Source organism: Pholcus phalangioides, unplaced genomic scaffold, assembly GCF_987345545.1.
Source record: "Pholcus phalangioides strain wild (caught in Gottingen) unplaced genomic scaffold, Ppha-v1.0 ptg000016l_1, whole genome shotgun sequence".
In the NCBI taxonomy this organism is placed as follows: Eukaryota; Metazoa; Arthropoda; class Arachnida; order Araneae; family Pholcidae; genus Pholcus; species Pholcus phalangioides.
Window position 1 is genome coordinate 3,426,387 of NW_028301609.1, and position 23,555 is coordinate 3,449,941.

General features: G+C 34.7%; 1 protein-coding gene across 4 annotated transcripts in view; it reads left to right on the plus strand.

Annotated features, from left to right (window-relative positions):
* The first annotated feature begins 1,559 nt into the window (after positions 1-1,559).
* LOC149074897 (uncharacterized) overlaps positions 1,560-23,555 on the plus strand; it is a 41,720-nt gene continuing 19,724 nt past the window's right edge. For 2 of the 4 annotated variants that reach the window (XM_089245840.1, XM_089245841.1), the window contains exons 1-9: positions 1,561-1,933; positions 6,682-7,807; positions 7,981-8,384; positions 12,072-12,212; positions 19,280-19,374; positions 20,072-20,435; positions 21,528-21,660; positions 22,053-22,173; positions 22,773-22,877. In XM_089245840.1, coding sequence (XP_089101966.1) covers positions 6,736-7,807; positions 7,981-8,384; positions 12,072-12,212; positions 19,280-19,374; positions 20,072-20,435; positions 21,528-21,660; positions 22,053-22,173; positions 22,773-22,877 — 2,435 coding nt within the window. In that variant the 5' untranslated portion in view covers positions 1,561-1,933; positions 6,682-6,735. Of the gene's footprint in view, positions 1,934-6,681; positions 7,808-7,980; positions 8,385-12,071; positions 12,213-19,279; positions 19,375-20,071; positions 20,436-21,527; positions 21,661-22,052; positions 22,174-22,772; positions 22,878-23,555 lie in introns of all 4 variants that reach the window. The other 2 variants (XM_089245843.1, XM_089245842.1) reach the window with 2 other exon arrangements.

The window sequence follows — 23,555 nt, forward strand, 5'->3', positions numbered from 1 at the left end:
TAAAGGTATTGTCTTCCGAAATTTCAAATTTAAAAAAAATATTTTTTTTGCATTAAAAAATAAATTTTTGATCGTGGGAGGGGGCACGAGCCCCCCTATGCCCCCCCCCCCCCGTGTACGTCTCTGATCCCACCAATATGCGTTAGGATTCAGAGGGACAGAGCTGATGACGAAATTTTGCTGACAAGGGGAAAGGGGGGGTCAGAGTTTTGCTGACAAGGGGGTGGGAGGGGGTCAGAGTTTAGCTAACTTTTGCTGACAAGGAGGGGAGTGGGTCAAAACTGGCTAAAAATTTGCTTACGTAATACTTGACGGCCCCTTAAATGCCCTGAAAATACGAGATGTATGGTCACTGAACAGAGAAGCAGATAGTTTCGATCCATAGTATTGGTGCTGCCATCTAATTACAGGATCGATTAATGCAGTGATTATCAAGTCCAAAGCAGAACTTTTCATTCCACCCAGATCCCAACAAGCAAAGCCAATAAACTGATCTGGATTTAATGGAAAGTTCAGTTCTTTCTACATCACATAAGCAGAAGGCAGGTGAAAATGAAGTGTTCCCACTATTTGATTTATAGTACTGATGCTGCCATCTAGTCTAAAAACTGAAAGTGACCAATGTGGTGATAATTGAGTTGATCGAGCAGAAGTTTCCGTTAAATTCAGTTCCTTACAAGCAAAGCTCTTAAATTGAACTGGATTGAACAGAAGACTTGCCACAAAAGGAGACAACTAAAATTACAAGATATACGGTAGACTGGAACTAAAAATGCCTTCACAGAAGCAGACGACAAGTGAAAATTTTTTTCACCTTTTTGATTTATACTATTGGTGCTGCCATCTAATCTTAGAATTAAAAGTGACTCATGTAATGATGATCAAAAGCAGAAGTTTTAGTTAGTTCAGTTCTTTCCCGATTCATAAAGACACGTTTAAAACAAAAGTTGTTCTACTCGAGTAGAACAACTTTTGTTTTGAACGTGTCCTCATGAATACTCAAGATCTTGAGCAGAGCTGGGCAAAGTTGATCTAGTCTTCCAAAACAAAGTCCCTGGAGAAAAGTAGACGACATGTGAAAATCGACTTCCCACAGGTGTTCGAAGTGGAATATTGCTGCTGCCATCTAATTACCAACTTGCTAATGACTCATTTGGTGATGATCAAGTCCGTGTCGAAACAGCAGAAGTTCTCACTAAGTCTTCAAGCCGACAAGTAAAGCCGATGAACTGAAATGAATTTTAAAAAGAAGTTCAGTTCTTCTGTTCACTGCTCATAAGGAGACGCCCAAAACAAATTGCCTGTAGAAAAAAGGAAGATAATTTTAATTCTTGATTTCAGTGAAGTTGGCTTCATTGAAAATACTTGAAAAAAAAAAAACGATACTTTTTAACACAAAATGCCAAGAAGACCAAAATTACGGGAAAATACGATAAATTGCGAAACTTTCAAGGCCTTAATTTTTTTTATAATTTATGAAAAAATATTTTTTTTACTATGGAAAACAACAACTACGAATACAAGCCTCTTGGGCATCTCGCTCGCTTGCCCCTCCAATAGTTTTCTTTCTGACTGATCTCCCAGTTATCTACTCCTCCTCCACTGCAGGCAGGAGGCAATATGGAGTGTTTATTATGCATCTCTTTCTCATTTTTCGGCCCGAGAAGCGAGATGTTGCAAGTTGCAATCACTATTTCAAAACCGATCTCGTTACTCTTCGCTCCATTGGAAAACCAGCTCAGTTGATCTGTGGTTGCATAAAATAAATACAAACGCTGAGTAAAAGGGAAGCTATTTCATCCACATTCATCATCGCTATTATAGAAACCAACCACCGGAGAGGAATTTTTCCGCCCAAAATCTTAAGTTTTTTTGATACAATCGGTGTTCAATGAAGACTGAAATTAATCTATATTTTTCATTTGATGAGTGGGTAAGCCTCATTATTCATTAAAAAGAAAAGATCAATACATTATATATTTGAAGGATTTTGTGAAAATCCAATGAGTCATAATAACGTGATCCATTTAATTTTTTTGAGTATTAATAGTTTTTAATAATGAGTATGTTTTTTTTTAAATGAAATATAAGAATATATAAGCAATGAAAGGCATCGGAAAAAAGAAGGTTTTGAAGTAAATTTGGATGAGAATATTTATTGATTAATGTAGAAAATAATTTATGTTCATTATTGGGAGGCACAAAATAGTCATTACTTTTTTTCCTCATTAAATATTCTAATTCGTAAATGTATAGGTTATTTTTCATTGTGATTGCATGCTGAAAAATGCTCATCAACCTTCTCTCTATGCCAATTTATTACAATTCATTAATAGTGTTAATCCAATGCTAAAAATACTTGGGTAAATTCTCGATATACCATTGTTTGGCGACAATTTTTTTCATTGCCAGACCAGATTTGGCATTATTTGCTAGGGTAACAGGCAAGACAGAACACTTAAAACATCCCACCAGAGAGGATAATGTTGGTGATATACCGCTGTTTTGGCATATTCTAAAAATTGATAACCAAAAAACATATATCCTATATTAACCAAAAATATGTGTTAAAGACTATCACGAGTTATGCTGACATGACTCTAAGCCAGTGTTTCCCAAAGTGGGCAATATCGCCACCTGGTGGGCAATGGAGTGGTGGGAGGGGGGAAAGAAGCCACGGATTTAACATAGGATCCTGTGGGTTCATTTGTTGCGTGGAAGGTGATGAGAGAAAAACATTTCTCAAGAAGTGGGCAATTGAATAAGTTTGGGAAACTACTCTAGGCGATAGTTTCCCAAACTTTTGCGCCACCCCCTCCCCCTTCTCATCAGCAATTTTTTTCCTTATTGCTCCTAACTCAAGTGTACCCATAGAATCATGTTAAGTCTGTGGCTTCTGCCCCCCCCCCCCGGACCATTCCAACGCCCACTTTAGGAAACACTGCTTTAGGCCATGGCTTGAAAAATCGAGAAAAAAAGTTTAGGCGCTAGCCAAGTATTTTGGATAGCAAAATTGTGTGAATATAATAGAATTGAATAGCAAATTTGATAGAGAAATAGCTCAAAATGTTTCCTTGTTGAATACTCAGGGACTTAATGAACTCTTTTCATGTTTACATACATGCTGATATAATATTCAAAAATTTTGTATTCTCTAATGGACTTCAATCGTTATAGAGGTCCATTGTATAAAAGTTTAGTTGTCAATCTTTCAGTTGCTGTGACAACCTGGTGCTTGTCAAGACCCGCTGTAGGCTTTAGCCTGGCGATCAAAGTAATATTTAAACTAAATTTTTACCGTAGCACTCACAGACAGGAGGGATTCGACAATATTTTAATATGTATCACAAGACATGGCTAGAACTAGAGGAGGAGGGCAAAGAGGACCACTGTGGGTGGCAGCGATATCGTGTTTGCCCCCTTCACAAAAATCCTAGTTATAGCCCTGTCATCATGGCCAGGTTACATGGCCATCCAGTTTCATTGGTCAGGAGCCGAGTCGCCCTCCCCCCCCCCCAAAGAAAAATGGCTAATTTTCTTTCAAAACTTTTCTGCGATTCCGTGGCCCTTTTGTTGTACTGTTCTCGGACTCCAGTCAAGTAATAATGCATAGAAAACTTCGGATAGCCTGGGCCACAACTAGGAATGAAAATTTATTCTGCCGCCCGGGGCCCAATACCCATTTAGGTGTTTCCGTCTCTGTAATTTCAAATGAAAGAAGAGTAAACTCAGCGCCTTACCTGATCTATTGCCTGCCAGTGCCGTCTTAATGCATGGGTCCACCCGGGAATGGCCCGAGGGCCTCAAGAAAAATGAAAAGTAGTTGAATTTTTTGAGAATTTGCCAGGTAGGGTCTCAGAAAAATAACTTGGCCTAGGGACCCATGATGCTCTTAAGACAGGCCTGTCCCCCCCCCCCCCGCCTTCTCTTACTTGCGGCCCTTTAGACAGCAATACTAGTTTTTTAGTTGCTGTTGTGACCTGGTGCTTATCAAGCCCTGAATGTCCCCAGTAGCTGTGATTTGTGCATTGTCTTGAAGCATGCCATCAATAGATGTGATTTTACGATACACATTGGCATTTCTGTTATATTTTGATTCTTTTTAAAATTTAAGCTGGATGTTTGTAGGAACAGGTTTCTGTGCAGCGTGAATTGTCCAGCTCGACAGTCTGTCCACTCACCAATAAGAAAAGCGGTACGACTTTTTCTATCACAACAAACCTTATACTAGCGCTTTATGTCGGGCATGATTGGCTGATTGCTTCTGGAGGAGTCAAGTGTATCCTACCAATCTTCTCTTTATTTTTGCTGTGTTTTCTTTCCCTTCTCTTCAAACTGGAGCATGCAGATGACAAAATAGCTGATGCCGGAACCATATACTATATAGCTGCTATGAGTTGATGCGTCAGTCTAGAAAAACGGAAGTGCATAGCGCGATTATGCGACACGTTTCTGCCTACGAAAAATCATTAAATTCAGTTCACGCAGTACAGAAAAACCTGCTCTTAGGAAAACCTGGCTTTATGGTCTGATTTTCACTTCTTGGTAATATGCACTGAATTCCCTCGCCCCAAAAGTCAGAGTATTGTATTGTAAGCCTCAGGATGTGCTATGATCAAAATTGTTTCTGTTAGACATGACTGGTTGCTGAGTTGACAGAATGAAGTTAGCAGAGTCTTGTCTTAGAGGTATAACTCTCTCTGATTTAGTCCCACAAAGGTTTGCCTGCATCATATTTTATGCAAGTTATTTTGACGAGTGCATGTGTTTCCATGATGACAAAAAAAATTTGCATATGGGCCTAAAACTTTTTTCTATGTATGATTATTAAATTGAGATTCCCTTTATATATAATCGGCTGACACCTAGATTTTTTACAATTTGTCGAACCCTAGTTTATATGATGGTCTAGTCTTAGGCTGTGTGCATACTGGGAGGATGAGATACGAGAATTGTGACTAGTTAAAAAAAATCTCATAGGGGTGGAGGTAGAGATGTCTGCACCTAGTCAGGGAAGGAGGATAGAGGAAAATGACTAGAAGGATTTTGAAGGGTAAGGATGTGATGATGATGGTCCCTCTGTAGAACCTCTTCTATTTTTTTTTTTTTTTAAGAAAGAGAGAGGAGAAAAACATAGGCAGAGATAAACTTGAAGGGAGATTACGATGATGCTTGGGGCATGATGATGATACCAATTCACGTGTACTCATAATTAGATCAGTTGGCTCCACCTTTGATGCTGGGAGAAAGAAAGAGGATTGCCGCACCAAACAGCAGATAAAGGTTAGAGGCAAAAACAAATTTGTTGAAGTTGCACACCTCCAGGAGTTGCATCTGTCTCCTCCACTCACCTCCTTTGCATCTGTCTCCCCACTTTGTCTCATTCCTCGAGTATTCGTCACTAATGTCTATTCTCCATCCTCGTATCTTTTGTTCGTCTCACTATATGTGTGCACCTTAGTGCATGAAATCGAGTGTCAAATTGTGGAGCGCCACTGCATCAAATTTCATTGTAAAAATTTTGAAATTCTGTTTCAATTATAATGCCGTTGTAACTGCAGTACTGGGCTTAACAAATCCGAGATGTGCCAGGTTGCTGCTGTGACTGAAAAATTAGCATCAATGCCTACAAAAATTGTGTCAATATGTCTGCCAACTAGGGGGGGGGGGGAGGAACATCACAAAATCCCAAAAAAGCTAAAAACATTGTGTTGGACTGTGGACTGTTTCTCTTGGGAAAGATATGTTTGACTCAAACAAAAAATATTTTGTCTAGCGGGAATTATTTTTAGTTTATTTTTTTTTAAACTGAGGACAACTCCAGTCGGCAATTTACTACTTAATGAGTTGTGCAGAAATTGTGTGCATGCATACTCTGAATGTGTATCTAGTGGTGTGCATGAATTTTGTGCTGCCATTTATTTTTGAAAATATGAATGAAGTGTGATGATTTAATATTTTTACTGTTGAAAATCAGTGATGAGACTTTAAATTACGAGATCAGTATACTTTCATTCCTCAATGTTGGGGAAACATAAAATCAACTTCATCTGACCACCACTAAACTGCCCATAGGGTTTGAACCCCAGTCCTTGCAATGCGAGTCCATCACTATGACCAATGTGACTGCATAGCGTTCTATATTTTTTCAATTTTGCAAACTCTGTTGTAATACTTGAATAGACCAAAATCAAATTAACTTTCTTTGAAAGATTCTGTCTTTCAAAAGCAATACATCACTACCTAATGCTTTTGTCAGGAATAACAGGTCCCGGAACTGGTTTAGCTCGTATATGGTCAATTAAACTGTTCCCATCAGATGAAGTTTAGTTCTTGGGATGGGTCGGATGAGAATATAATGCTATTTCTCTTTGCGGGGTGTTAAGAAAAAGTGTTATGGGAATGGTTAAGTTTGTTAAGTCATATATCACCATTCTGCAAAAAAAAACTGTTGGCTACATGCCTAACTATGTGTCATTGGAACCAACCTAAAAAAGCTTAAATTGAAATTGCTGTTCCTCGTCAGTGTGTGTTCTTTGTATCTGGACATCATTCCGATTCCTTTGCTCTCAGTGATCTGTTCATTTGTATTTTTGTCTTCATGCTCTGTTTAAAAAAAGTATTTAAGTAAAAAAAATATTATGTGGAACTATAATATTATTTTATGTATTTTTTAACTAGGTTTTGTGCTGGGAATGAATTGACATCTTGCAACGTTTAGCTGAATATTCAATCATGGCAGATGTGAGAGCAGAGATTTTAGCTGCAAGCAGGTCGCGGACTGGATGGCTAGAGGGCAACATGCAAAGCCCAGAAACCCAACCATTTGTGAGCAAGGTGAAGTCCACTTTCGAAGAGAAACCTTTGCCAAAGGAAGAGAAAAGTAACATTAGTGTAGCTAAATCAGAAGCAGTTCGAAAACTGGGTAGTAAAGTAAGCTCGATCGCTAACCTGTTTCAATCATTTAGTCCTAAGGATAATGCAAAGGCAGCTAATTCACAAGTAGTAAAAGGGGTCTCTCGTAGGAAAGAGACAGAGGCACAAAGCCCTTGTGAACAGCGTGTAACAGAACTCCCGGTCGAGCCGAATCAACCGGTTAAAGGTGAAAATGAGAGCCATGTAAAGAGATTTAACACTGCTCGTGCGATATTTGAACGATTGGAGGAGGAAAACAAAAAGACATCCGGCAGCTCAGCAAAAGATCCATCCAGACACTCGTTCATACCCACTACTCGATCACCTAGTCAGTCTGGCTTAAGTTCTGGGAGCTTGACTCCCGCAGATGAGACAAATCACTCACCTTTTCCCGGTCCCGACTGCAGAATAGACAGCGTGTCAACTTGCCATATTAATGTTGACGTCAAGTCCCTCGTTGTTGAAAGATCTGTGTCGCCAGGTCCTGTATCTCCTAGGCTACAGAAATACATTCCTGAGGAAGACAAAAAAGTCATCAACACAGACTACGTTGAAGAAAGACCACCCGTAGAGCCAAGAACTACGAGTTTGGTCGACTCCAGAGCAGCTACAGTGCGCCATTCTAATGTCAACGCCCAATTTGTAAATTCACAAAGCATGCACGTTGATCATGACACAAATGCCAATAAAACAGTTCTACAATCAGATAAGATCTTCCAACAGTGTCATGAACTGAGCTCGAGTCGGCAAAGTCTAGACAATGCGATGCCCATCTATGCTCAAGTAGTGAAAAAGAAAAATCGGGTTAGCACCGAGAAGAAGAACCAGTGTTTCACTCCAGAACCCGAACCACCCTGCGAGCCGCCTCCTGTGTTTATGAAGCAAAAGATCTGTAAGTTTTTATTTCTATGTTCATTCATGGATTTGCAGGTTTTTTTTGTTTTTTTTAAATAAAATTTAAATTGTTTTAGTAAAATACATAGCTTTCATACATTGAGTTTCCGTGTTTGTTTTAATGAAAAAACTACAGTTTTTAACTCATTAAAACATATAATTTTCCCACAGTGTCGGAATCTTCAAAAATACCCAGTGGTCTGTTGAAAAACGATTTCCGTGAAGATGAAAAATCTGATTCCGGAATCAGCAGTGGAATCATGGATAGTGAGCAAGAGAGCGAGGAATTGCTAAGAGTGACTGACGATTCCCTAATCGAGACCACCTGTCACTCTCAACAAGATCCATATTCCGCTTTGAAGAGATCTGGTGGCAGTAAGAGTCCGGTGTGTTCCTCGAGAGCCGTGGAAAATGGCCATTTTCCGACACAAGTGCACAAAGTTCCTCCTCCCCCTTCTCACAACGCTGCTCGTTTCAGCCATGAATCTGATTCGTTGGATGCGAGTTGGGAAAATCTCAGGATGTCCAATTCGGATACATGGAGCAAGAAAACTGACAATCTCACTGATCATGAGGTATTTCATTTTTTTTATGTTGTCATCTAGATCAATTTTTCAGGTGATAGAAAAATTAATGTGAGGAGTGAAACCATTTTATATGTTGGAAAATGGTACAGGTTATATGATTGATTTATGTAAAAATTTACTAGATTTCTCAATCACCATTATCATTTGTTTCTGGTGTATTATATTTTTGAGATAGAAGCTGCTGGAAAAGAAAGTCTGTTGAGTGAATGATATTAATTACTAGCTATAATACCCAGCACTGCTCGGGTTCTCTAATTAGTGGAAGGATTGAAAAAGTGACAAACCATTATGAAGGAATAAACTATTATACATAATACGGGCAGCATTAAAGAAGTGGCAAACCATCGCGAAGGCATATACACGTTGAAAATGCATTGCTAGGGAACCATGGTAACCAAAATGAACATTCCGAAAGTGATTGTTGATGCCCAGGAACCTTGTTGCCCGACAGCTTTTTTTTTACCAATTTTGGGTCTAGTTCTGATGTACTTTTAAAGCACCCTATGGTTCAAGTCTGGTCACGTTTGGTATATGTGTAAAATTTAGCTTCAATCAATCTAAAATTGTGGATTTGTATAGGGAAAATACACGCAGAAAGTAAATTTTATATGTACAGTCAAATCCCATTATAACGAACTCCAAGAGACCGGAGAAATCACTTCATTATAATGAAATTTTGTTATGAAGGAATTCCAGTTTTTTTTCATTGTTCCTATGTGTTAACTTATCTGGAGGATTAGAAAAGTGTTTGTAAAAACAAAATTTTCGCTATTATGGTATTCGTTAAAGCAGGATTAGACTATATAGATTAAATGGTACCTTCTCATACTAATCCATCGACAAATGACTACTCAACATTTGCACCTCGTACACATTCCTCTGTGGGATTTCTAATGAATCTGTACATGCAGGAATGTGTTGTGTTGTCCATCGACAAGCTAGTGTCCTTTATTGACTTTTTTTAGGGGGGGGGACAATATCTATGGAAAATAGATTTGTTCGTTGTTAGACACCTCCATACTATTACTAATGAGAAATGCTTATTGTGTGATTAAGACAGTTATCAGCCATCATCATCCCGAGTGGAAAAATCTACACATACATGCACCATTGCCAGTCCATGCATCATTCAATTGAGGACAGTCAGAATAGTAAAAAGCAAGAGAAACATTACCATTTTCAAATTGTAGCTATAAGTGTATAAATAAATGAGACATTTTATAATTGCAAGTGTTGTTTATATTTATAAAAGACATCTATTGGCAAAAGCTCTCACTTTTTTTTCAAATAGCTACATTTGTTTAAAAAAAATGTAGAACATATCTGTGAGCATTTGGGGAAAAACTAGTTTTTGTAATTGTAGCTAATCCTGGAAGTTTTGTAGCTGTGTACTTGTTATGTCATGAGTTATGAAAGTCTGTTGCTATGTTTGCTCAAGGAGGTCACTTAGGGTCAAATGGGGTAAGTGTGGCACCAAAAAATATCACAGTTGGACTTTGAGACAATGCTGTGGGTTTCCTATTTATTTATCATCTATAGCATTTTTTTTGTGGATATAAAATTTCATAAGTGACTTTTCTTACACCAACATGAAATGGTTTTGATTTTGATGTAAAGAATAATCAATCACCGAAAGGTTCAAGTTTTACAGAGTATGAGATATTTCAGATATGAAATACCATAACTGCTGTTAAATATTTTGTCTTATTGTTTTTCTAGTGATCAGAAACTATCTTTTAGCATGGAAAAAGAAAAAAAATTAGTCATTTTATTCATTTTTACGATAGAATCATGTATTTATAGGAATAAAAATTACCTGCTTTTCATTTTTTTTTTCTTTCAAGTATAAATTTCAGGTACCATTAAATTATTTACATTAATTTCTCTTAACCATTATTTCATACTCATGCTATCATGACTCTGCCAATAAGCACCAGATAAACTTGGTGAGCTCATTAGAGATATCTTTTGGCGACACCCCTCCTCCCCTTCATTTTTTTTTTTCTGTGCTATTGTCTGATTTCATATCTGTAAATGATATCCTGTTTCCACTAAAACTTCTGCAGCCTAATTCAGTCTTTTGTTTGTTTTACTACTACCTATCATAAAATGTGAGCCTCATTTGCAAAAATGTTACTTCGGTTAATTGAATTAATTTGGAGTATCAATATATATTTGTGATTTGTTTGTTTGAGAAGATCCTTATATGCTTGAACAATATGCTATTCAACGAAATAATACAAATTGCTTTAAAAAATGGTAGGATATATTTAAAAAAAAAAAAAAAAAATTGCATTTTCTTGTTTTCAAAATAGAAACCAGTTACAATTTTTTTTGTTATTTTTCAGAACTTTTTGAAGCTTAAAAGAAAACTTTATGAATATTTTTAATTATGGAAGAGAGAATATTTTTAAGTAGTTCAAAATTAGTGTTTTTTTTCCTTCTTGAAACTTGCATGGGTGTCCCGCAAAACATCATTTTTTCTTTTCAAATTGTTTTTTTTTATCATTTCTTGCCTCTTTATTGCATGCAAACCAACATTGATTTTTTTTTTTATAGTGTAAATACCCTTTTAGTTCCATAATAAATAATATTACTCGGATATATGACAATAATTCAGTTATTGCCATATATCTGACAGCTTGAAAATCAGAATAAAATTTGGGTGCCAACAAAATTTTTAAGGAACCAGGCATATTGTCTTTTCAAGAGAAACGATCTGAATTCCTTTTTTTTTTTTTTTTTTAATGACTGGAACCTTTTTCCATGTTTGTAGTCAATCTGACAGTAATTATTAATTTTACCCCTTTTTTGATTCCAAAGACTTTCAGTATAATTATTGGAGCCTTATGCCTGGGATATTTGAATATAATTAATAGAATATTTTCCTTTGCAAAGGTAAGTTTACTTATTTTGCTGATTTGCCACAAGTTGGATGCGAAATACTGGTATCTGTGGTCCTGATAAAAGTCTGCATTTTTGAAGTGTGGAGGGTTTTCAAAACATATTTACTAGCAAGTAATTTTTTAATGTTTTGATCAAAGTTTAATAAAGATATGCTGCAATTTATTAAAGAAATGCAGACACAATGCATATATAAAGGCACTTTACATAACTCAATTTTTTTCATGATTCTTTGATTAATTGGTGCACTTGATTCGACTTTGAGTACAGGGATTTGGGAAGTGGTCAAACTGTCACATTTACTTGTCTGTGAAACGGTCTCAAAAAATTTCGACTTGCGTGAAATCCAAAACATTTTTCCTTAGATACAGAATGTCTCATTAGACCACTTGTAAAAGGCATAAAATTTCTAATTTGATGGAGTAGAGAAAAGAAGGTGGTTTTAGAAATGCTCATATTTTCTAATTATTGCATAACAAGCAAGTTTTCATAATTAGAATATGGATTTTTCTTTACCATATTCATTTTCCAGTGATAGGATAAGATGTCTTGTTCAAATTAAAAATAAATCTTTGCTTCAATATAAGTCTTGGTTCTCATATCTTTGAATCATCCTTTATTTTTACTATTTCTTTTCTTTCTTCAATTTCCATTGCATGAAAAAATTTTATTCCCTATTTTTTTGTTCCAATGAATATACCTGTTTATTTTGAATGTTTTTACCCAACCTCCCTCTTAATGTTTTGTTTATTCAAATTTTCATTTTTTAAGGATTCTGAAACAGGAAGTTTTTGTGGAACATATAACAGTCTGCGAGACTCAGCTGGTGAAACTTTAGCAGAGTTTGAGTGTCGTGAACATGAGCTATTTTTTGTCGAAGCTGTTCTGGGAACAGATGGTAAAAACTCAGTGGTAAGATTTTCTTTGATGAGGAAAGTCATTCTAATTTTTTTTTCCTGGGACATTCGCTCAGTGATAAATATTTGAATAACACCTGGCTTTAAGCCATAGATAATATATTTACTCCCACATTCGCCAGCTGAATCTATTTGTGTGTATTCAAAATTTCCTGTGTCCAGCACAAGATTTGTCTAATGATTATTGGTCCTTGTTATGTGTTCGTTGGCTAGCTTTTGAGCATTAATTATCCATGAAACCCTACAGTATTTCAAGTGTTTCTTAAATAATTTTTGAAAACTTCAGTACTGTATCGGTTGCGCCCAATTGATCAGTCCCTGAAACCAAGGAATGCAGGTTTGGATCCCAACAGAAGGTCACTGGCTGTAAACATGTTCCTTTATAAGGCACGCTATCTGTCACACCAGGATAAAATGTGGATCTAGATGTATCAACTGCTTGGCAGCTTAGTGGTTCAGTTCAAAAATGTTCGGTTTGTGAGGTTTAGTTCAGGTCATATTATAGAGTCTTGTCATTATTCACATGATCCACTATTAAAAAAAAGCTGATTGTAAGAATCTTGTTTTAGTTGATGTAAGAAGACGTTTACGCCAGTCATTTACAGAAAAAACTGGGGAAAAAAGAGTATCACTGTTGAGTAGGACACAATATTTTTATTGAGCATCCATTACTAAAGAGATAGTTTATTACTAAGCCATTACTAAAGACAGTTTTGTGAAGATGTTGACAGTCTTGATTTTTTTAAATCTTACAATACCACAAATAACAGATAACCTATAACCTACACCCACAGTCACTACTTCTCTTCTCCCAAATGAAAGTGATGGCTAGCATACACACTATGTCAGTTCTCACAAATGGGGCAGCAAAACCTATTGAACATATTGAAAAGGTTGATGATAGTCATTGGACAATCTGGATGTTCTGTACGTATGTATTTTAAGTTTTCCATATGTTTGTTCAATTGTGTACAGCATGTCATTTCTTTAATTCTTTTGGAATGTAAATTCTTTTTATTTTATTTATTTTATTTTTTTGGAATCAAATGCCAGTTTTTTTAATTCAAACAAAAGATTCGGGGGGGAAAATCCCACACATACAACAACAGTAAATGTATAAAAAAAATCACTCATGAAAAAGAATATGAGTGATCTTATAAAGAATTAAAAAGCCACGCATCTCTCATAATTAGAGCCTGGAAGTTTAGGCACTAAAAATGACAAAAATAGGCAGTAAAAAGGGACTAAAAATGCATGAAATAGACACTAAAAAAGGGCATTTATAACTAATAAAAGAGGAAAAAATAACTAAAAGCTAAAATATTGAGGGGGTCCAAAAACCGGCTAAAAACTGGTTGCAGTTATTTCGTCTATTTTCAATTGAAGTTTAACTTGGATAATAATGCAGTTATTATAATTTGATTTAATGCCAAAACTAAAGTGTTTGTGGTCCCTCAGGATTAGGCCACTTCTAGGGCCACCATTACCAGACGTGGAGCCACTATAGAGAATGATCGTGGGGTTCCTTTGAATTGTGAATAATTTTTGTTTCTTTGTTGTATTATTTGGAACATTCATCATCATTTTTACAGTTGAAACACAGCCACCTTGTTTTATTGTAGTTAAAAACTTACTATATGTTGGACTCCTTCAAGCACTGAGCCTGATGTGGCAGTACTTGTCGTGTATCTCTAAGAGCAGCTTTGGCCATTTAATCAAACACTAAATATGTATCTATAATAAATAGCTATGGTTGTTTGCAGTAAATTTATGGGGTTAAAAAATAAAATGAAAACACAACATAGACACTATTGTCAGAAATCCTGCAGCTCCTAACCTCCCTTTCTTATGTGAGCCACAAAAATAACCGAGGACTAGTCCTTAAACAACCAATCCTTAGGACTGGCATTGATCAGCTGTACATATGTAGTCTAATTTGTGAGTAAGGTATGTGGATGTGGAAAAACAAACTTCAATTTATCGCAGCTGTTCTCACATGAGCTGTGTTTGTCTGAAACAAAAAGATACATGTCTAACACCATCCTTCCAAAGCAAAGTTAATGCATGGCTACAGCAAGTTTTCTGTCTTTCAGGCACCCACACCCCACACCTATTCATGTTTAAATGGCACTGGCAGGGAAGGGGGGCTTTCTGAAAATGATAAATACTGAGTTGAAGACTTAGTGTGATTAAAGTGCAATTCTTTTGACGTTCTCAATGCTCAAAATATCCATGTTCTACAGAATTTGGGTATTTGTAACTTACAACAGTGTTAAAATAGGCATTTATGGCAGGAAAATTCAAAAGAGGCATTTTTACAAAAAAAAAGTTTGAAAATAAGCAAAAAAAGACATTTATGGCATTTTTCTTGAGCTTCTGGGCTGTACCCATAAGATATCAATGTTGGTATTCAGTAAAACTTTGCGATGATATCTGACATAACAATAAATTAGAGCATTTTCCCGCAAAAAGGAGGTAGCTTTACTGTTTCGATTTTTTTTAAGTCAACTAAAAGAAAAAAAGAAACAAAATTCTTTTTGAAACTCCCCAAATTTTTTCTTTCCATTTATTGTCTGTTGCTCTTCATATGATTTGGCTCTATTAGCTTAAAAAATATCTCCTGCAGGATATTCGCACATGATTCTTGTGCACCAGTGGAAAGAAGTTTTCTTTTCTTCTAAATGCGACATGTTTAACTCAAACCAACCAAAAAATAGAGGTACACTTATTTTTTGTAACAAATCAGGGTTGGCAAGGTTTTGTACGAGGTAAAAACCATTATTTTTTTTAAATCCCATTTTTGTATCTTTTATGTTTTTATAAATCTCATATCTAACCTCAAGGCAGTTATGTTTTCAATTGTTTGATAACCTGATATCAGCCATACAACCCTTTACGTATACTGTTTCGAATTTCGAAATTTTATTATATTTAATGTAATTAATAATATAATATAATTTATATAATATAAAGTTCAATATTTGATTGTAGAAGTTACCTCTTCATAAAATTTCGAAGTTTTTCACTTATACATTAGAACATTGATTATCTGAACAGATCAGGACCGAAGGTTGTTTGGAAAATTGATTTCAAAACTAATTTGATAACACAAAGGAATAAATTAAAATTCAGCAACAAAAACCTTAAAATAATTAAAATTAACCGACTTATTCTGAAAAGTAAATGGAAAAAAAGGCAGCGCATCACAAAAGAAAAAATGAATCCATCTTGCTTCAACTTACTTATACGTCATCTTGCCGTGTCATCCCGTAATATTTTCAACATTAAAAATTGAAGCGGATCAGTGTTAGGCAGCGATTCTAACCACGCGAGACATTTTGTGAAACACTGTTCTGCCTCACTGTGCATTATTACATCTGCCGTTGGTGCATAAATATTTCTCTGTCATCCAAAAAAATTTTATCCTGGATTGTCACTATCAATTTTCAACCACTGCAACACATCCTTTCATGACAGGACTGGAATACAGGGAGTTCCTGAAGCATATCTAAGCATTCTTTTGAATCTAGAAGATTTTGGTCGTCTTCTGTGGTTACATTAAAACCATGAAAATACAGGGAATAACTCTCTAAACCTTCACAAGACTTTAATCCATTTGCTGTTTTCAATCTGGCTGCAAAATTTTCTATTTTATCGCAATTTTTTTTTAAATCACTGAGGGTTGTCACGCCTAGTCCGTATTCAGCTGCACATTTATACCATCACCCGCTTTCAATCTTTTCACTATTTCCACTTTTTTTTTTTTAATGTTTAAAACAACACGTTTTCGTTTTGTCGCCATTCTGCACTTGAGAGAGACGAAAAGTATTGACACTGTTAAAGCTAAAGAAAGATTGAAAAATATCTGTTTTAAGCAAGATAGGAAAGATACTCCCGAAAAAACTGTGATAAGAACTGTTTTGTTGTCAAGAAGACCCTTGCCCCCCTTTCATTAAGGCCCGCTTACAGGATTAAGGTGAATTTGAAGACGAGAAAAAAGATGCCAGCTAAATCTGCTCCTATTCATGCGTTTGTTTGCCTGCCAATTGTTTGTAACTGCATATACTGTACCCAGATCCGCCATTGTTTACATCTATAGCTCACAGGTACTGTATGTACAATTGTTTGGAAGTGGATTATTGTACAATAGAACGAGGCTATCTAGTTGGGAGGTAAGAGGATTCAAGTTCCAATAAATTCCAGCATCGTTGACTGAAAATGAGTTAGGTTGAAAAGGTGTTCAGTTGACTGAGTTGTTCGGATAATTGATGTTCTACTGTTGTTATAAATAGGAGGTTTTGGACAGTGTGGTATACATATTTATAACTATAAGTGAAAACTTTGCAATTTGATGAAGAGGTAACTTCTATAATCAAATATTAAACTTTATATTATATAAATTATATTATTAATTACATTAAATATAATAAAATTTTGAAATTCAAAACAGTATATGTAAAGGGTTGTATGACTGATATCAGGTTATCAAGCAATTGAAAACTGAACTGTCTTGAGGATAGATGTTAGATTTATGAAAACATAAAAAATACAAGAATGAAATAAAAATTTGTCACATGAAAATTAGAAAAAAGCAATAGATATGAGTACAGAATGAAATTAAACTTATGTAATAATCGAGCACTAATAATCAGGCTGCGCCTTTTAACATTCGATAGCGCATAACTAATTTAGCTGCCCTATTTGTGCCAAGATGATTTCTAAGAGAACAAAATTTGAAAATATTCTTTCAATTGATGCATAACTTCGGGGACATAAAAATAAAAGAACAATATGTTAAAGACAGTTTTTTTATAAGCCTTCTTCCAGTGTTTTTCGTATTGCTGTCCCCCATGTGATAGAATTGTAAATATAGCTTGAATTTATTCGGTGAAATATTAGCTTCTAGCCTCATAAGAGCAGCAATTTAAATTTAACAAAAACTTTGGGTCTTAAAGTCTTGTATCGTCATATAGGCGTAATCCGTGTTTGTGAAATTGTGTTCTGTTAGTCATGAGTAGGTGCTACATAGTGGCCTCGTTTTCTTCAGATATTTTCCTTTATTTATAATTAGTTTTTAAAAATTGAAAATGTAAAATAGAAAGATCAATTTAAAATTTGAAGAAAAAGGTTTAAAAAGTCAAAATAGAACAATTTGTATCAAATAAACACTACACCATTGATATATATCATAGCTGCCAAGTCTCCTGAATTTTTCGGGAATCTCCCGAATTTTAGCTTCATCGCTCGACCTCCCGAAAAGTTCTTAAATCTCCCGAATTTTTAAGAAAATCACAAAAAATCCCTGATTGACCCTAAAAATTCCCTACTTCATTAAAAAAATCCCCACTTATGAAAACAATCCCTAAGAAATTTCTTATGGGGCATGAAGCCTCTTTTTTTTCCCCTTTCGAAATGACATCACATGTCGTAAATGGGGAAATTCCCTTTTTAAGAAAGTTTTACAAACCCTCTGATGATAACAAGAAAGTTTGTCTTATCGTGCAGGGAAATGGCTTAGCGGCCAATAGTCCTGGATAATAATTGAAGATTATAGTGACGCGCATATGGTCAAAATTTCTTTTTTTTGAAGTAATTAATGTACGTGCGATACAACAAAACATGAATACTGATAGCAATAACATATTTAATCAATTTTAAAGATATTTATTCCCCGATGAATTTCATCAAACGTTCCATAAAAGGGCCACCTTTTTTTTTGTACAAGTTGTGTTACGGACATGAACATCGGTCATGGAAAGACTGCCATCATCACACTCATGTGAAATGGAAAAAAAAAAACCATCAAGCAAGTGTCACAAAAAGTCGGTGTTCTTCAAAAATTGGCGCTTTTTTCTTTCATCTTCCGATGATTTTGGGGTCATTCGCGCAGAATGTTTGTTCACATCGTTTGTGATGGAACACAGTATGTATATTTTAGATCACTATTGAAGTTTTGTCCTCCAATTTCACTTGTTTTTTGCGTAGGGATTTTATTTTCAATGGTTTAACTTCCATGTGTGTAAAATACCTATTTTAATTTGACTTCAGTTTTTGAGTAGGAATTTTATTCCCTACGCTTTAACTTTTGTTTGGAAAATCCCTATTTTATTTGGAAAAATCCCTGTTGTATTTATTAGGGGAATGGTTTAAGCATAAAATACGAGTTTGCGCAAAAATCTCCCGAATTTTCATTTTCAAAAGTTGGCAGCTATGATATATTCACATCATTATATTGCTATCTAATAAAAAATATTTATGTGGAGTTTCACAATAATGCAATGATTATAACTGTGACTATGCGTATTTGGTAACTTCAATATAATGTATTTTTTAAAGAAAAGTGTTTGGAGAGAATCGTCATGGTTTTGGACAAGCACTGTCCTAAATACAGTACCTGCTTCATAATCATACATGAAAAATAAGATGTGAAGTAGAAATAACATTTATAACAAACTAAAAAATGTAAAACTGTTTATTTAAACATTTATATGAGTGATATTAATTTACTATCAGATTTCCAGCTTAAAACCATCAATTTGGTGAAACAATTAACTTAGGAAAAGAAACCAAATGACACCTTTTTGAAATATTTTTGATTGTTAGTTTTTTATTTTTTTATTTTCTTGCTAGTATTTTTTTTAAATATGTTAGTATCATGAAAAAAAAAAGGTTTCCACATAGCATTTTGAAACTTGGAGGTTTTGGACAGTTTTAGACAGTTTATCCCGTGTGTCCTGTCCAAAACCCCAACCCTTTAGCAAACCCTTCAATTTTTTACAATAGATGTTTTTATTTTACACACGTTTGTATATAAATCGTATATCAAATGCATATTTATGTAAGCATATCTTATTTTAATTTATTTATTTCTATTGTGTGAGCTTTCACTCACACACACGTGATGCTTGTTTACGTATTTAAAATGAAAAAATTTCAAATTTCATATGATGAGGCAGTCTTCCCCCTCCCCCATGAGGCACTCTAGGAAGCAAGGTTATGGTTCATAATTATTCTATGTGTACGTATTTACCTTTTTCTTTTATTTTGTTCTTGTACTTGTAGAGAGAGCCATTCCCAAGTTTAAGACACAGTGGTGATTCAGATACGAGCATGGAATTTATGACAAGGGAAGAAGCTGAAAAACTGCTGAGTACAAGGTTTGTTACTCCATAATTATTTTTTCTAAGACAATCAATTCATTTAACAATTTTGATTTTTAAACAGCAAAGAAAACCATTATCTCTGCTATAACTATTATACAATAACTACAATGTTTTTTAGAAAATATTATGCTGGGTTCCTGCAACACCAGATGTATCTTTTTTTTCACTTTTTCGAGTGAAAGAAGAAAATTCTCATTTATATACTTAGTGCTGTATAATTCCTGACCAATACCGCACAAACAAAATGTCTGTGTTTAGAATTAGAAATTTGTCACAAAAGCAGTATGTAAAATTGAAGCTAGAGATGCTCTCTTATAAAATTTTAAATATTTATGCATATAATCTCTTAATATTATCTTTAATGCATGTTTAATAGCATATGTAAATGCAACTCTGGTATATTTTTTGTTCATCCAAGCTATGTATTTGTATGCATTCATCAGTTCATGCATTAGTTTAAGAATGTTGTTAGGTTATCATTACATATTCATATGAGACAATAAAGCTATTTAACTGAGGAAATGAGACTTGTTTATTCATTATTTGCTGCAAGCAGTGAGTGAATGCATATTGAAGTGAATGCTTTTTGTATTGAAACTTTTTATGTGATTTAAAATTATCACAGTAAACCAAATATGCTCTTCCAAATTTTTAACTAGATACTGAAAATATTTGTTTTACATAAATTTAGCTCGAGAGAAGCCTTAAAAGCAGAGGAAGAGAATAGAGATGTCACATTGTTCTTGTCAAGGCAAAGTATGTCTGGCAGTGATCACTCCGAGACATGGTCAGCTGCACCATCCATTGCTGATGATATTGATGAGGATGATGATGATGATAATGATGACTTGGCCAACGGAGAGGGCAAGATTGCTATACCTTTCCCAGCAGGTTCAAATGTAGTGTTTGAAAATGCAAATTATCATATTCTTCCTGGAAACCATTTTGTCACTGAAGTTGCTGGATTGGATGAGGACAGTGAAGATGAGGATATGTTCACAGAAGTTTTGCCTCATAAAAGGACCAAGGTTCGATTCAACTATGATCCCATCAAGGTATTTGACACTAGATCTTTCATTTTTGATCAAAAATACTTCATTTGTTTAAAACCTTTGTGTAGACTTATGTGATCAGTAGTTTGTTTCTTATATTGCTTTTTATTTGTCAGCAAACACTTTCATACATAACAGTTATGCTACCAAGATATTTTGAACTAAAATGTGAAGAGACCACTTGGTAGTCCCTGTCATAGTTATTGATGCACATTAAATTCTCTGAGCCTCTGTTAACTGAAGCAGTGGGCCAGGTAAAGGTCAACCTGTTGCATATATACCTTCCAGTGGCATAGTGTGGTACGAGACGGTGTTCTGTCGCATACCATTCACACTGAAAATGATTTGAAAATATTTTTACTACTAGCATGTATCAAAGTTTGGTTTTAATTTGTTTGTAAATAAATGTTCTTTGTGACTGACAGACTTTTCTTTACATTTTTGATTGTCTCTATTAACTGAAAATCTTGTTATCCAAGGTGATACAGAACCCACCCTGGTTAATCGAGGCTCTACTTTGGAATGCAGAAAACTAACCATTTGTTTTGTGTGATCAACTTTTTGCTGATAAAAATAATTGATGCACAGTAAAAAAATAAGTGGGAACTGAACTGTCAGCTTGGGGTTGATTACAATCGTTATTTAACATTGAGTTCTGCATGAATGAGGATCTGATAATTGAGTTTCTGCTGTGTATTATTTCAGGCTAGAAGCCGAGGAGAAAAAACTTATATTCTGTCCTAAATTTAACTTAAAAAAATTCTATTAACAAATTTATAAAATTCATGAGTTAAATTTTTGCAAATATGAACTTTTTTTTTCAATATTACATATAGATCAATCTGATTTATTTAGTCATTGCACATTTATATTTTCATATGTTGCATATGTTTTGAAAATATAAGTCAAGAGTGTAATTGATAAATTTATAATTATTTATTTCTATTCATGATTTCAAAAACATATTTTTTTGCAGACTTCTTAGAAATGATATAACATTATTTTGATCAAGTAATACCAATTTCAATAAGTTTAATTTTAATTTATCCTCTTGTTCCACATATTGAGACATACTATTCTTTGCCCATACTTTAGGTTTTCAGTACATTCTCAGTAGATGACTATGATAGGAGGAATGATGATGTGGATCCAGTTGCTGCATCTGCGGAATATGAGCTTGAAAAGCGCATTGAAAAAATGGATGTGTTCCCTGTTGAACTTATGAAAGGTTGGATTTTTTTTCTTGATAGAAAATGATTTGTAATTCTTTGAATATTTTTGAATTTGAAAAAAGAAAAATTCCCCTCCTGCCATTAATACATTAGCCATGAAATTTATAAAATGTGGTATATTTTTCTTAATACATTTAGGATTAATATCTATATAAAAGGTGATAAGCAGTTTGTAATCCACCTTGTTTTGAATATTTTCAGTTCATCATATAACTGCCATACAAATTTAAATCAGTTCTATCCAGATACTATGTTTGTGTATAACTATGTTTGCATATTTATTATTCCCATAGGTTCACCTAAGCATTCATAATGTGGACCCAGCTTAAGTCATATTTCATATTGGTACTTGTTACAGCTGTTTGTTTTTCCCACGTTTTTTTTTAAGGTCCAGAAGGTCTTGGTCTTAGTATCATTGGTATGGGTGTTGGGGCAGATGCTGGTCTGGAGAAGCTGGGAATTTTTGTAAAGTCAATCACTGAGTCAGGTGCTGCTCATAAAGATGGGAGGTAAGCATACCATTAGAACAGCTTATTGTAATTGACTGAAACTAGTGTCGAATTAAGGATGAAATTGAACTTAGTTATTTTGTGATAGGAAAACAAACTAAAATTCAAGATGAGTTTGTATTTTGTGTGATCGCATGAAAACTTGCAGAAATTATTTTGCAAATAAAAAATTGTGATACAGCTGCAAAGCAGTGACCAAATTCTCTATGTGATTGTTAAATGTAAATTTAATCATAATTAGTATATGTATTTGATACTAGACTTGACCTTCAAATTGATGCATATTCAATTACCTGGGAATTTCAATTCGCCAATGTTGACTGGTTCTAATTGTTTGGGATAATCAAGGTCTATGAGTATCCATTGGTCTCTCAGAAAAAGGTCATTTGGAAAGGTGGCCACTGTAATGCAATAGTCAGGTGATAAACTGCTTCTCTGAAGGGTTTATCCAATTTTATCCAATTATTAAAAAGAAGTATTTAACATAGAGTTTTCTGGGAAATTTATTTGTATTAAAAAAAACTAGACTTTCATGAATTGAAAGTCAAGAGATTGTCTACATGAAATTTTAAGTAATTTTTTTTTCTTTCATTTGCAAGAATCGCTGTCAATGATCAAATAATAGAAGTTGATGGTAAATCCTTAGTTGGTGTTACTCAAGCGTATGCTGCTTCTGTTTTAAGAAGTACTTCAGGTCTGGTGAAGTAAGTTTTTACATAATTTTTACATATTTCATTGTTTTTTGGAATAGTTCTATGATTATTTCAAATAGTGCACAACTTTTTGATTTTCTAAATATATGGTGTTTTCTTGGCTTTTTGCTTGTCGATCTGTGTATATGTGGGTATAAAACTAGCAAACACCCACATATACACAGATGGCTCCAAAACCGATGAAGGCGTTGGAGCAGCCTATTGTGTATACACAAACAATACAGAAAAGCAAACGTGACAAGCAGCGCTAGATAAAAACAACAGTAACTTCCAAGCAGAATTGTTAGCGATAGAAGCAGCTGCACAATACGCAACGGGAGCAGAAAAGCGAGTTTTAATAATAACTGATAGCCGCTCCTCCCTTCAAGCACTTCTAGATCCAACAAATAGAAACACAATAGTACGTGTATTGAGGCGCCGTCTATTAAATAACCCAAACATTTTCCTAGGTTGGACCAAGGCCCATGTAGGTAATCTTGGAAACGAGAGGTCAGACTCTCTAGCCAAAGCTGCAATCAACTGTGACAATAAACTTGATAACCCTTTCCCACTAACGCTCCTGAAGCGACAACTTAAACAAGCAACCCTCCAGAAATGACAGCAAATTTGGGAACAAGGAACAACAGCTAGGAAAGTGCACGAAATTGTCCCTCCGGTCACATACAACAC